The sequence below is a fragment of the Oryx dammah genome, unplaced genomic scaffold (genome assembly GCF_014754425.2).
Source record: "Oryx dammah isolate SB20612 unplaced genomic scaffold, SCBI_Odam_1.1 HiC_scaffold_10, whole genome shotgun sequence".
NCBI classification, from domain to species: Eukaryota; Metazoa; Chordata; class Mammalia; order Artiodactyla; family Bovidae; genus Oryx; species Oryx dammah.
The window spans coordinates 22654198-22669529 of record NW_024070194.1 but is presented as its reverse complement, the minus strand read 5'-3'; the positions used below and the strand labels follow the sequence as shown (position 1 = coordinate 22669529).

The 15332-nt window shown below is 50.8% G+C and overlaps 1 protein-coding gene across 2 annotated transcripts; it reads right to left on the bottom strand.

Moving 5' to 3' along the window:
• Positions 1–3713: 3713 nt before the first annotated feature.
• On the bottom strand, positions 3714–10100 carry NRSN2 (neurensin 2). Of its 2 annotated transcripts, none has more exons than XM_040247624.1 (3): positions 10058–10100; positions 7272–7466; positions 3714–5620 (listed from the first exon to the last, which is right to left on the bottom strand). In XM_040247624.1, the coding sequence occupies exons 2-3, from the start codon at positions 7455–7457 to the stop codon at positions 5195–5197; spliced, it is 612 nt and encodes a 203-aa protein (XP_040103558.1). In that variant the 5' UTR covers positions 7458–7466; positions 10058–10100; the 3' UTR covers positions 3714–5194. The 2 variants fall into 2 exon arrangements, with proteins under 2 accessions (XP_040103558.1, XP_040103559.1); XM_040247625.1 differs by lacking the exon at positions 10058–10100 and adding an exon at positions 8732–8832 and having other exon boundaries at positions 3721–5620.
• Between the last annotated feature and the right edge of the window lie 5232 nt (positions 10101–15332).

Below are 15332 nucleotides of genomic sequence, written 5' to 3'. Positions count from 1 at the left end.
GTCACCATTTTTCTCTTTCCACATTCAGAAAACAAGTTGCCGAGTCTGGCTCACACTCTAGCGGGAGGAGAACTAAGCTTCACTGCCGGACGGGGTGGAGGTCGTGGGTGTGGAACATCAAAGGACCTGTGGACACATGTTAACTACCACTACCACCCCACCTACGGAAGTTAATAAATATTTGGAGAGGAGATACTTTGAGACTATGAGATCTACTGTTTAGCTTTCAAGTTTCACCCGCTCATGTTAGCATTCATAGGTGCGTTTCACCCACAGCAATGATTCCTGCAGTGTGCTCAGGGTGATTTCCCTATTTCTCTCAATCCTTCTGCATTTATTAATTAAAAATTCTTCTGCAAGAAAGATCTGTACCTTCTCCCTTATTAAGTGTATTCAGTTATATTATTTTTAAAATGTTAAGATTAATTATTTTTTTAAATGTAATATTCACACCGTTCAAAATTCAAAATGGATGAAAGAGCATGTGGTACTAGGGTCCCTCCGACCCCGATCCAGCCACCCAGCCACCCAGTCCCCAGTGCCCTCCCCAAAGGCAACCGAAGTCAAGAGAGATTTTACACATATACCAGCAATGTCCATACCTGTTCTTCTTTTTATGCAAGAGGCTTAGAGGTGGTGATAGTGTTGCACCTGGCGCCTTTTCTCCTAACAGTTTAACCTGGAGATCAGTTCAGATCAGTTCATGAAGCGCTTTCTCATTCTTTTATGTAGAGTCCCATATGTAAGGCTACCATGGTTTATGAACTAGTCCCTGTCAATAAACATGGGTGGGTTATTTCCAAATGTTCTCTGTTACAATGTTGCAGTTCCAACATGTAGAATTGAACTTTCAGATTTACCTGCTCAAGAGGTAGGGGTCAATGTACTTTCTATTTGGATGTTGCTAAGCTGCCTCTCTTGTAGGCTGCACCAGTTCATACCCCACATTAATTTCCTGGGGTTGCTGCATAAAAGTACCATAAATTAAAATAAAAATTTATTGTTGCCTAGCTCTGGAGGCGAAAAGTCTGATGTCAAGGTGTCAGCAAGCCTTGCTCCCCTCTGAAGTCTCTAGGAAAGAATCTTTCCTTGCCTCTCCCAGCTTCTGGCTGTCACAAACAAACCGAGGTGTTCCGTGGCTTGTAGATACATCAGTGCACACTCTGTTTCCATCTTCACGTGGCTGTCTTCCCTCTGTCTGCATCACATCCAAGTTTACCTCTTCTTTTTAGGACACATGTTATTGAATTTGGGCCCATCCTAATCCAATATGGCCTCATTCTGACTTTATTATAGCTGCAAAGACCTTAAGTTCAAATAAGGTCACATTCACAGATTCCAGGCGGATATGAACTTTGGGGAAACACTATTTCACCCAGAACACACCCCATTAGCAAAGTATGAGAGTGAACCTCTTTCAACATTCTTCAGGGATTCCAGAGAGAGTTGGCATTATTGGAAATGAATTCTGGTTATTGGATTCTCCCCCGAAATGGGATGCTCTGTAGGGATGAGGCTATGGGGAGGCCTGAGACTTACTGGGGTTACAGACAAGTGCTGGCTGCCCATGTGGCAGCTGGAAACAAAAGATTACATGACATAGATATTCTGTGTTGGCGTGGAGTGGCTCCGTTTTCTGGACAATCTTGTCCGCGTGAAATTCTATCCCTGGTCCTAATCAGCTGTGAGAGCAAACCCAGAAGGTCAGTGGTCACACATGGCAGCTCAGAGTCTGAGGCTGCCCCAGGAATCTGTCACCTGCAGCGCTCAGATTCTGAAGCAGATGTTTAAAATGAATGCCACCTCATATAAAATCTTGGATTCCCAACTTCTCTGGAAAAAAAAATCTCTGAACACTGTTCACATTTCCACCTAGCAACAAACATCTGGATATACTTGCGAGCACTTGATGTTGTGCCCCCAAGTCTGAGCCTTCACACCAAAAGGCAACACAGTGCAGGGGCCCAAGCTGTGGCCTCAGGCCGGTTGCCTGCATTTGAGTCTAGCTCTGCCTCTACTTGGTGGCCTTGGAGAAGTGGCTTAATGTCTCTAAGCCTCAGAGTCCTCATTCATAAAATTAGGGTGGATCTATTCAACACTTTTCTGTTGAGTATCTACTAGGTGGCAGGCACTGTTGTAGGCACTTGGGATATGTCTGTAAACAAAGCAAAGATCCTTGCCCTTGTGGATCTCATATCATGGCAAGGGTAGACAGGTAACAAACGATGCTAGAACACGTAAGTAAAATTATCTGGTATTTGAAAAATGATAAATGTTATAGGAAAGCAAACACCCAAAGTACACAGGGAACAGGGAATGGGGGCATGGTCACCTTTTAAAGGCTCACTGAGAAGGTGACATTTGCATAGAGACTTGAAGGAGGTAAAGGGACTGACCGAGTGCTAAACTGAGAAAGAGCACGCCAGCAGGGAAGAAGAGCTAGGCAAAGGGCTTAGCCAGATGCTGGGCTTGATGTTGGAAGAACAACCAGGAGGCTGGTCTGGCTGGAGGGGGACAGCACGTGGGAGCTGAAGCCCCACAGGATGGTGGGAGCTGAGGCTGCAGGAGAAGACGATGCAAGAAGAGTATCAGCAAATCGCATCAGGCCTTGCAGGCCACAGGGAAGATTTTGGCTTTTACTCCAAATGAAGGGGAGGCCACGAGAGGATTCCAAGCAGAGAAGGCACACTGCCTAGCCTGTCATCCAGGATGTGTGTGAGTGCCCTGTAAAGATCAAACTCTGTGCGTGTTGCATACTTGCACATATGTATGGGCACACAGAAGCAGGAAGCTGGGAGACCACAGAGAGGCAGGTGCAATAATCCAGATGAGAGTTCCCTGTGGCTCCATCCAGGGAACTGGCCTTGCGGACGATGGGGAGCACTAAGGTACCGATGCATCTCCAAGGGTGAGTTGACAGGACTAGCTGGTGGCTTGGATTCAGGCTATGAGGAGTCAAGATGACTCCAAGGTTATGGCTGGAGCCGCCACTCTCCTCAGGTGTGGGCGGCATAGGAGGGCAGGTCTGGAGTGGGAGGGATGGCAAGGAGATTGGTTTGGCGTAGCAGAGTTGAGATTCGCCATGTAGGTGAATTCATGTGGAAATCCAAGCCTGCAGCTTGGGACCCACCTCATAGGTGCTAGTGGTAAAAAGCCCATTGGCCAATGCAGGAGACGGGAGAGATATAGTTTCGATCTCTGGGTTGGGAGGATCCCCTGGAGGAAGGCATGGCAACCCACTCCAGTATTCTTGCCAGGAGAATCCCATGACAGAGGAGCCTGGCGGGGTACAGTCCATCGAGTCGCAGAGTCGGACACGACTGCAGTGACTTAGGACGCACCTCATAGGTTGTCGTGAAGGTTCAGTGGGCTCCTGTCTGGAAGACCCTGAGAACAGGGCCTGGCCTCCAGTGAGTGCCAAAGAAGGCTAACTGTATTTATTTTCCTGGAAAAGATCCCACTTTTAGCTCCAGCTCTGGCTCTCAGAACCCTCTCCTCCCATCCTTCTGAGAGATGAGGACAGAAATTTGTCAAGTTGGCTGAGAAATTTCCCATCTCACCTGTAAAATGATGATAATCATCCACTTTCTCAAGAGATTATTGTGAGGAGCACATGAGAAATAATGGACCTAATTGCCCAGCACACAGTAGGTGTCATAAAAGTCTCCTTCCTCCCTTCCCAGCCCCTGGTGGTCAGGGAGAAGAGAAGCAAAGTCAGTATCCATGTCAGCTGTTTATTGAAAGGCAGGGGGAGGGGCGGAAGGGTGAAAGATGGGGAGAAGCAGTAGAGCCTGCCTGCTGGAGGAGGACTGAGGACCCTCCCAGGATGGCCTGCCCCAAATCCCCCTACCCTCCCATACCCCGACTCCGTGAGACCGAGGGGGGATGGTAGAGGCATGAGCCTTGGGCCTCTTTCTCCAGCTGTCCTGGAGCTCCCTCTAGTGGTTGGGAACAGAGATGCTGCATCTGGCTGGGGAGATGGACCAGTGCCTTCAGAAGGCACATTTGTTGCAGTGTGAGGTCAAGACCTGTGGAGGATGGTTTCTAGGTGGGTGGGCTCTGAGGGGCAAAGACATTCCAGTTCTCCTGTCTTCTAGCTCTTAGAGGCCATTTAAAAGCATGTCCAAAGTATCTTCTGAGCCACTTGGGACCATTAGGCATCAGCCAGTCTCTCTGGGAGATTAGACCCTGATGTTGGGAAAGATTGACGGCAGGAGAAGGGGACGAGGATGAGAGGTTGGATGGCATCACTGACTCAATGGATACAAGTTTGAGCCAGCTCTGGGAGATGATGAAGGACAGGGAAGCCTGGTGTGCTGCAGTCCCTGGAGTTGCAGAGTTGGACACGGCTGAGTGACTGAACAACCACAGCAAGTCTCTCTGGGTCAAACCTGTGCCACCCCTGGGGGGTCCCCTGCAGGCCAGGAAGGTGTGGCATCCTGCTCTAGCCGTACAACAAGATCTAGAGTCTAGAGACGTGGGTCCAAGTTCCTGCAAACTCAGGCAGGCGGACTGCCAGCCTCTCTCAACCACCTTATCTGTAAACTGGGACTAGCTCAGGATGGGGTGGACTCAGGGGCTCTGGCAGCAAAATGCATAGAAAGCATACTGTAGGGGGTCAATGTTTTCACACCATTCTGGTCCTAGTGAGAATCTTTGACTCATCCCAAGGCATCCTGGTGCAGCTGACAGAGGGAGGGGTCATTGGGTAAGAAGGACCCTACTACCCCTCCCCCATCTTTGCCTATGGCAGGTGATACTTATATCCTGGGGAGAAAAAGAAAGTCATGGAACTCTAGAATCTGGTCCACATCGTTCATAGTACAGAGGCAGGAATCGATGGTCTGAAAGGGTAAGGGACTTGCCCAAGGTCATATAGAGGAAAGAGTGTGGATAGGGTGAGGGAGATGTTTTCTGTTTCTGAATGGCCTTGTAGAGGAGGGATGGGTGGGCAGTTTTGTGGGGACTCAGGGAAGGCTGGCATCTTGGATGAGTTAGGGCCCCACCCTTGGGGAGGGACACAGAGATGTGAGGTCCAGACTTTCTGACTTGGGGTTGGGCCTTCTAGGGGCTTCAATGGAAGGGACCCCACTGAAAGGGATAAGTTAGGGATATGGTGGGAAGGTGGGCTGTGGTGGGGAGGAGGAAGCCTCTAGACCCCAGGTCTGGCTCCTCCTCTGGCTGCATGGGCAACTCAAAAGTCCCGCTTGGGCTGGATGGTCTGCACAGAGGATTGCCCAAAGTGGCTGGTGGGTTGCGGAAACCAAGACTGGCCACTGGCATCACGGAAGATGGGGGACAGCTGCTGCTCCAGCTCATCCCCGAAGACCTCCATGTGGCTGTCGGCTTCAGTGTCCAAGGGTTCCGCCTTGGTGTCCTGGCCCAGCCAACCAGTCATGGCCCAGATCAGGCAGATGGCCAGCAGGGTCCCAGCTGCCCCACAGAGCACTGTGCCTGCCAGGCGGCAGGTGACCAGGGCCTGGTTGTAGTCGGCTGCCCGCTGATCCAACACCAGGAACTCACCCTCTCCGATGCCCTCCAACTTGGGGGGCACTGCGTAGCCAGTGATCAGGGCCGCCATACCCAGCAGCAGAAGCAGGGCACCAGAGGATAAGCTGATCTGGAGGGAGGCAGACAGATTGGGAGGTAGTCAGAGTCAGCTGGGGCCCCAGGCCAAGGGATCACCTTAGATCCCAACTGGACTTTAAGGTAACCCCTTAAGAGACGGGGTCATAGACACACCTACTAGGATCTGACAAGAGGCACAAACTGTCATGTTCTATTTGGAATCTTGAGGACTCCGGACTAATTTCCTTTGAAGCCCCCACCCAGCGGTGGATTTCTTCTGCCAGTCTTGATTCCTCCTCCGTCATCCTTTGGGTCCCATCTTATCCCTCTGTCCCATCTACCCTCTACCTCTATCCCTCTGTTGGGTTAACGTCTACACATCCCTCAGATCACAGGCATCTCAGACCTCACCTCTTCTAGTATACCCCTGGACAGGGTCAAGTGCCCTGCTCTGTACTCATGCAAACTCTGTACCCATTTGTTCAGTGCACTCACCTTGGTGCACTCTTGGACATGTACTTTGGTTATTATGTATATGGTGTCTGCCTGCTATACCAGACTGAGAGCGGAGAAAGCCATGACATCAGAGACAGTCCATCTGGGCTCCCGAGGGGGCTTCTGTGCCTAACATGGTGCTCATACAGAGCAGTAGCTGAGGGAATGTTTGCAGAATGACTAAATAACCATAACTAGGAGTTCCTCAAAGACAGGGGCCACATCGTCTTAAATTCTGTGTCCCCCAAAACCTAGCACACTGCTTGGCAATAAGGAGGTGCTCAAAAACTTAAAATATATACTTTCTCCTGGAAGTCTTCCCTGATCACCCCAGGCACTGAGGGCATTTTCTGTCCTGGCATCCTATGTACACTGGGCCCAAGGTTGTGCATTCACTGTGCAGGTTGGTATCTCGCCTTCCCACTAGAGTGAAGCCTTTTGAAAGCAGAGAGGAGGGACCCTTTGTCTCAAACTTGGTACAGTATTTATCAAAAAGCACTGTAAATACCTGCTTCACTGCCACCTCCATACCTTTACCCACACGGTGCTCCCTAACTGACCCCTCTCCGTGGCTGCTAAGGACATCGACTGTTTGTTTCTCCCATGTCTTCCTCTCCCCTGGCAACAGTCCCTCAACATATCACTGGGAAGCCACAGGAAGATCTGAATGAGGTGAATCCTTCTTCCTACCAGTCAGCACATACCATCACTCTGGCCATAGTCATTAGCTCAGGGCTTGGCAAGTGACCCAATCAGAACTGATGCAAAACTTGCCAGTACTTCTGCAAGTGAAAAGCATTGTTTCTTTTCTGAAGGAAATACAGGAGGAAATTCTGATTTCCTTCAGATGGTGTGGAATAAGAGACTGAGGGTCATCATGGAAGCAGCCATTTGGAGAACACGTTGGGGCCACCTGATGCTAAGGGACTGCAAGGGCATCACGGGGAGGCTGAAGGAAACCTTGAGTCTTCAGTGTGATGGTTTGAACTGCTGGATTGAACTTTGCCTGAAGACACCCAACCTCTGGTCTCTTCTATAAAATAAGTAACATTTCCCCTTTATTCTTGAAACTCATTTGAGTTGGCTTTCCTGTTGCCTGAACATGCAAGACTCTAACTTGCTACACAGGCCCTTTCCTTTTCATTCGCTGGTCCCACCTCCTCCCTGAAACCACAGGACATCACGAGTTGCTCCTCTTCCCATCTTACCTTCCAGCACAGTGTGGGCCAAGACTGGTGAGGGCACAGTACGGGAGGCCCCTCAGGGTCATCGCTGAGGGTGGTACCTGCACAGTCCTCATAGAAGAGGTGTAGATAGGAGCGGACCCCATACCATTTGCCATCTTCCACGTTAGGGCCTCGGCTGCAGCTGCAGGGACGGTCACAGCTCGGCATCCTGGGTCCCTGTGGGGTGGGCCAGGTGCAGTGGACAGAGGGAGGGGTCAGCGAGGGCTGCCCATGGAGACTCTCCAAGGACCCCTGAATTTTCATGCTCCTTTTACCTCTCCACACATTTTAGGCACCTCACACTCAGCAGAGCCTGCCCTTCGGGAATTCTGGCCTGTCTTCCCCTGAGTATACTGAGAATGAGCCAAGGCCGTGCATGTTTAGCCCATAGCCCGGCAATTTGTTGGTGGCAATAAATGTACATGTTAACTCTGGAGGTAGCCCAGGCTGGGACTGTGGGTTCTGGAGCCTGACTGGCTAGTTTGGAATCCAGGATCCACCACGTCCTAGCTGTGTGACGTCCAACAAGTGTTTTCACCTCTCTGAGTCTCAGTTTCCTCAGCTGTAAAACAGAGCTGAGCATATACCTGCTTCATACAGTTATTGTGTCCAGTGCCAAGAAATGATAGCTTCTGTGATTATCACTGTGATGTCTTTGTTGTTTCATCCTGAACGTCTCGAGTCCCATGTCTAGAGTAAGAGCTCCTCATCTCCATTTCCTCTCCAAATGTCTGCCCCCTTAATTTCCTCGCCTTTCAAGGTACTCTGGGGGTTAACTGCCATGGCTGCCACTTGTCCCACAGGATGGAGCTCCCCGAACTGCAAGGTCCTCAAAAATCCCTCCCCAGGGCTGCCCTTTCAGAAGGCAAAAATCTCTAAGTCCCAAGACATCTTGACTCCACAGAAGGTGACAATCAGAGGTCCTCAGGCTACAGGGCTGAGGTTCCAGATCAGATTTCTATAGACACCTTTCTAAGGACCTTGCTTCTCACAAGTGGAGACACTGAGGCCTAGGGAATGGAGGGTATTTGTGTATCCACGCATCCTTAGGACTAAAAGCAAAGGGGCTGTGAGATGCTAGGAGGGACTGGGCTCCCCTCCACCCCATGACGGCTCAAAGGCCCTCTGAACACCTTCAGACAAAATGAAGTAATGTGCTTGCACTGAAGGGTAAGACAAATTTCTAGCCCCCTCTCATTTCTAAACTGTGGCCCTCAAATCCTTGTGTTGAGAGACTCACCAGCACACAAACAGATACCACAGTAACACACATACACAAACACACACACACCAGAGACATACACAGATAGATGCACACACACACACACCCCAACACAAACACACAAACACCACAGAGACATACAGACAGCCACACGTAGACCATGTAGAGGCACGCAGCACAAAGAGACACACCACACAAACCCATACACACAGACACACACACACAGCGCGTATTGGAGGTAATCCTATGGATCCACACCGGCACAGAGGGGCGGCTTAAAAACGCGTCCATAAATCGCAGCTCTCCACAACTCTCACCCAAAGCGCATGAGGGGAACGGAAAAAGAGTAAAAGACATCGCCCTGCCCTCTCTCCCGCAATTGACAGACAATGCGGAAAGGGCAAGACCAAAAGCGAAAGACGGAGAAAGCAGACAGACCCAAGTCGGTGAATAGAGCCGGCGGCCTCCGAGGCGCGGGGGCGGGGGCGGGCGGGGGCGGGGGCGGGGGGGGCGGGGGGGCGGGGGGGGGGGCGGGCGGAGGCGGGACTCTACAGCAGGGTTGGCCAGAGCGGGGCCCGCTCGGAGGAGGAGGCAACAACCACTGATGGATGGTCCTAGGGGAGGGGGCAGGGAGGGACGCGGGGTTCGTACGCCTGGGTTAGCTCCTCCCGTGCATCTCAATGTCCCTTTTCTCCAAACACACACGATCACCTGATCCCACTGGCGTCGGAGCAGGAAGGTGACCTTGACGCTGCCCCCGCGCTCGTCGACCTGGCCCCTCCCTCTCCTTTTAGGGTTGCCAGGAGGCGGACAGGCGGTGTGGGGAAGGGAGGGAGAGGATGCTGAGGACCCCGGACCTAGGTTGCCATAGGAACCGCCAGGGAGCTGTCCTTAGGCAGGAAGCGGGAGGAGCTCTGGGAAGAGGAGGGGGCTCCTGGGTTCGGGGGATGGAGGCTGCGGCCAGGAGGTGAGCGATGACAGGCGCAAGGGCCAGAAGATGGATGGAGTCTCTCGCCTTAATGGCGTCTCAGTTCTCCTTCCCAGACCCCCAGACCCTCTCACTCCAGCATCCAATGTCTCTCTGGCCAGAAGGTGCCGGGGAGGGGGTGGTCCGAGGCCCAGGAAAGCAGGCCAGCTCCCCCCGCCCCCTAACTCACACTGTTTCAGACCCGACCACAGGTTCCCTGGTCGAGACTAAGCGCATCCTTTTCCCTAGAGGGAAACTGAGGCAGAGAGGGGTGGGGATGAGTTTTCCGCAGAGAGGTGGGTAGGGTCTTGTCCTGGAGGCCTCCGCCCAGCCTATCGACCCTGAAGGGTCTCGGAGCGTGGGGGCTGGTGCGGGGTGGCTGGTGAGACCTCTGACCCCTGCTCCTTCCCTGGGACCCTACCTCCCAAAGCCCGAGCCACACCAGGGCTGGGGCACCGCCGTTCTGCCCGAGGAGGGACACGGCCAAACTGGGGGTGCGGCAGGGATGGGGGGGCTCTCCGGTTCTTGAGAGGAGGAGGGGCGGGGGTCGGGCCGCGCGTGGAGCGGGGCTGAGCTCACCTCTTGGTCCGCGGTCTCTGCTGAGCGCGAGCACAAGCAGAGCAGAAGCGAGTTGTGTTGGCGCCTGCGCCGCAGTCGGGGGGCGGGGGGTGACACGGGGGTGGCGGGGGTGCCAGCCTGCCCCGAGGGCTGGCTCTGCAGATTGCGGACCCCTGCAGGGCTGTGAGCCCCTCTCCCCTTCCAAGAAGTCCCTTCTCCCTCTGAGACCCCAGACCCCTCGCGGGGACCCCACCACCTCCCTGGACCCGACTCCCTCAGGCAGTCCCTCAAACTCCTCCCCTGACTGCTCCATCAATCTCTCAGCCCTCTGACTGAAGACCCTTGACTCTGCTGAACCTTCGTTTCCTCACTTGGAGAAAAGGAAATCAACCCTGAATATTCATTGGAAGGACTAATGCTGAAGCTGGAGCTCCAATACTTTGGCCACCTGATGTGAAGAGCTGACTCTAGAAAAGACCCTGATGCTGGAAAGATTGAAGGCAGGAGAAGGGGACAAGAGAGGATGAGGTGGTTGGATGGTATCACCAGCTCAATGGACATGAGTTTGAGCAAACTCAAGTACAGGGAAGCCTGGCACGCTGCAGTCCATGGGTTGCAAAGAGTTGGACACCACTGAGCAACTGAACACCAACATTTCCTCACTGCATCCTCGGTTCCCTCTGGGCCTCCATCTCCCTCAGGGACCCCTCACTCGCTCCTCTCCTGGCCACAGCCCCATCCTCTTCACAGACTCCCTGCTCTCTCTCCCAGCCCCCACCCATGGTTGAGTCCCATCTCTCTCCCCCTGGGTTCCTACTAAGAAGTGCCCTCCTGCTTGCATCAGAATCCCCTTGTCTGACTAAAGTCCTCACCCTCTCACCGAGTCCCCCATCTTTTGTCCATTCTCTCCCTCTGTGAGTCCCTACCCCTTGCTGAGGATGGGCGCCACTTAGCCTGAGAAGGGAGCTGGTGTGGGAGAGGAGGTGTTGGGGGAGACAAGTCCTTTCTCTTCTGGAAGGATCCTCCCTTGCTCTCTCTCCCAGCATACCCCTAGCTCCGTCCTGGGGAGTGTGTGTCTCCCCGCCCATCTCCCTGGAGAGCCAGCCCTTGCCAGGCAGCCTCATTCCTTGTCACGTGTCCACCCACAGCCTGGGCTTTGTCCCACATTTACTGTATGGTCTTGGCAGTCACCACGCCTCTCCAGGCTTCTTCAGGCACCGTTGCACACATGTGCTTTCATGCCCTGAGTGTCCAGGCTGTCTTTCCTTGGGTTGGAAGTGGGAGACACAGGGATGCATGAGCTCTGCAAAGTGAAGACACTTCCTCTTCACTCACTGTTGTGTCCCTGAGCCTCACATGGCACTTGGCATTGAACTGGGAGCTCAGTAGACACGTATTGAACACAGACTAATAGTAGCAAATATACGATGCTCCGGGAGTGCAAAGGGCTTCTCTAAGTGCTTTGTATGCACTGCTTACACACTTTTAATTGCGTATGTGTGTGTGAGAGAGAGAGAGGAAGAGGAATTCCTGGAAGTCAAGACTGAAGGCTTCCCCTGTGACAGGAGATGAAGCTGGAGAGACAGGCAGACCTGAGATCCTTCAAGGCCTCACAAGCCAAGGTAAGGAATTTGGCTTTCAACCCAAGAGTAGTAGGGAGCCATGGAAAGGTTGTAAAGAGGCAAGGGATGTGCTCTGATCTGCACTCTGAAAAGATCTGCTGGCAATCCCTTGGAAGAACAGGATAGAAAACTCAAGCATGGGAACAAGTCAGTCAGTTAGTCAGTTCAGTCGCTCAGTCGTGTCCGACTTTTTGGGACCCCATGAATCGCAGCACGCCAGGCCTCTCTGTCCATCACCAACCCCCGGAGTTCACTCAGACTCACGTCCATCGAGTCAGTGATGCCATCCAGCCATCTCATCCTCTGTCATCCCCTTCTCCTCCTGCCCCCAATCCTTCCCAGCATCATGGTCTTTTCCAGTGAGTCTTTGCATGAGGTGGCCAAAGTATTGGAGTTTCAGTGTCAGCATAAGTCTTTCCAATGAATATTCAGTACTGATCTCGTTTAGGATGGACTGGTTGGATCTCCTTGCAGTCCAAGGGACTCTCAAGAGTCTTCTCCAACACCACTGTTCAAAAGCGTCAATTCTTCAGCGCTCAGCCTTCTTCACAGTCCAACTCTCACATCCATACATGACCACTGGAAAAACCATAGCCTTGACTAGACGGACCTTTGTTGGCAAAGTAATATCTCTGCTTTTTAATATGCTATCTAGGTTGGTCATAGCTATCCTTCCAAGGGGTAAGCGTCTTAATTTCATGGCTGCGATCACCATCTGCAGTGATTTTGGAGCCCCCAAAAATAAAGTCTGACACTGTTTCCACTGTTTCCCCATCTATTTCCCATGAAGTGATGGAACCGGATGCCATGATCTTCGTTTTCTGAATGTTGAGCTTTAAGCCAACTTTTTCACTCTCCTCTTTCGCTTTCATTAAGAGGCTGTTTAGTTCCTCTTCACTTTCTGCCATAAGGGTGGTGTCATCTGCATATCTGAGGTTATTGATATTTCTCCCGGCAATCTTGATTCCAGCTTGTGCTTCTTCCAGCCCAGCGTTTCTCATGATGTACTCTGCATATAAATTAAATAAGCAGGGTGACAATATACAACCTTGATGTACTCCTTTTCCTATTTGGAACCAGTCTGTTGTTCCATGTCCAGTTCTAACTGTTGCTTCATGACCTGCATATAGGTTTCCCAAGAGGTAGTCTGGTATTCCCATCTCTGTCAGAATTTTCCACAGTTTATTATGATCCACACAGTCAAAGGCTTTGGCATAATCAATAAAGCAGAAATAGATGTTTTTCTGGAACTCTCTTGCTTTTTCCATGATCCAGTGGATGTAGGCCATTTGATCTCTGGTTCCTCTGCCTTTTCTAAAACCAGCTTGAACATCTGGAAGTTCACGATTCATGTATTGCTGAAGCCTGGCTTGGAGGATTTTGAGCATTACTTTACTAGTGTGTGAGATGAGTGCAATTGTGCAGTAGTTTGAGCATTCTTTGGACTTGCCTTTCTTTGGGATTGGAATGAAAACTGACCTTTTCCAGTCCTGTGGCCACTGCTGAGTTTTCCAAATTTGCTGGCATATTGAGTGCAGCACTTTCACAGCATCATTTTTCAAGATTTGAAATAGCTCAACTGGAATTCCATCACCTCCACTAGCTTTGTTCGTAGTGATGCTTTCTAAGGCCCGCTTGACTTCACATTCCAGGATGTCTGGCTCTGGGTGAGTGATCACACCATCGTGATTATCTGGGTCATGAAGATCTTTTTTGTACAGCTCTTCTGTGTACAAAGGAGAACAAAGGAGACTCCACATTAGAGATGATGTCTCCTTGCACAGAAATGAATGGATTCAGAGATGTTGGGGGTAAAATGAAGTGCCGGAATAGCAAAAGATTGGAAACAGGTCTTCCCTGGTGGTACAGTGGATAGTAATCCACCTGCCAGTGCAGGGGACACAGGTTCGCTCCCTGGTCCAGAAAGATGCCACGTGCCACAGAGCAACTAAGCCTGTGCACCAGAACTACCCAGCCGCTGCTCTAGAGCCTGTGAGCTGCAGCTACTGAACCTACATGCTGCAGCTACTGAAGCCCAGTTGCCTAGAGCCTGTTCTCTGCCACAAAAGAAGCCACTGCAATGAGACGTTTGTGCACCGCAACCAAGAGAAGCCTCCACTCACCACAACTAGAGAAAGCCCTGGCGCAGCAATGAAGACCCAGCGCAACCAAAATCAACTAACTAACTAAATAAACTTAAAAAAAAAAAAAGACTGGAAATAACCTGCCGCAGTTTTAAAACATGGCTGCAAATTCCTTAGTGCTTCTCCTACAATGAGGTGGGATATAGGTACCCTCTCTTTGTATCTTGGGTGAGTCGATGACTGCTTCAACCAACAGAATATGGTGGAAGTGATGCTCTGAATTCCGTGGCCAGGGCATGAAAGGACAGGCACTTCCCCTGGAACTCCAGTTTTCGGAGACCTGAGGTTCCATGCAAGAAGTCTGCTGCCCTGAGGCTACCATGCTGTGAGAAAGCCGGAATCATATGGAGAGCCTGCAGTAACCACCATCCCACCTGAGCTTGGTCTGTGAGTCATCCCCGCTCAAGCAGCAGACAAGTGAGCAAATGCCAGATGATGTGAGAGAGGGGGTGGATGGATGGGATTGGGGAGTCAGTGGGAAGGGAAGAGACCACATGTATAGGTAGGCGGTTTGGCATTGAGCCAGAAGAATAGGCAGGAGTCAGTGTCTTCTGAGACCCAGGGAAGGAGAGAATGAAGGCCACTGAGAAGAGGGACATGGTGTTCATGAGTTGAACTCTGGAGTCAGACAGAGCCAGTCTTGAATCCCCAGTTCTACCACTCTCTGCTTACGTGATTTCAACGCTCTGAGCCTTAGTTTCCCTAACTGAGATAAAATCGAGACGATATTAACAATTACCTCTCAAAAGGGTTATAAGAGTGAAAATGAAATGTGTATAGGTAACGCTTAGCAAAGCACCTGGAACAGAATAAGAACTCAGTATATTATGGTCATTACTACCATTTTTATTGTTTGCGGGTGAGGAGGGAAGGAAGCTGAGTGACAAGAAACGTGACAAATTGAATGTTCTTTAGGAAAACAAGAGGTGTTATCAATTAAGAAACTGAGGGCTTATAGCTCCAGGGTGGAGCATCTGACTGCAGAGAGAGGAAGGTTTTAGTACCCTCCCTTTGAAACACCATTTCAAAGGGTGGTAAAGCAGGCACAAAGGCCACATATTTTCTGATTCCATCTATATGAAATACCCAGGCTCAGAAAATCCATAGAGACAGAGAGCAGATGAATGGTTCTTAGGGGCTAGGATAAGGGAGGAATGGGAAGTGACTGCTTGGTGGGTTTCCTTTTGGGGTGATTAAGATATTCCAGAACTAGATAGTGGTGATGATTGTATAGCATTATGAATATACCAAATGTTGCTAATGATACATTTCATGTTGTATATATTTTACCATTTTTTTTAAATGGCAGGAAAGATTTGGACACTCAGTGATGATAATGATGGTGATGGATACCACGTATTAAGCGTTTACTATGTGCCAGGAAATTTTACTTTTCAATAACCTTATGAGATAGGAGCTATATGATAATTCCCATTTTGTAGATGGTAAACCCTGGGTGTGGGAAGGTAAGTCTCTTGCCCAAAGTCTGCCACAATGTGGCAGAATCTGAATTTGCTCTGATGGTTTGAG

What these genes read in the sequence shown, in the direction of transcription:
- NRSN2 (XM_040247624.1), bottom strand. Translation starts at nt 7,457, where the DNA reads ATGCCGAGCTGTGACCGTCCCTGCAGCTGCAGCCGAGGCCCTAACGTG. An exon ending in GGCCCACACTGTGCTGGAAG is followed by an intron (nt 5,621 to 7,271) that starts GTAAGATGGGAA and finishes GCCTCCCTCCAG; the next exon opens with ATCAGCTTATCCTCTGGTGC.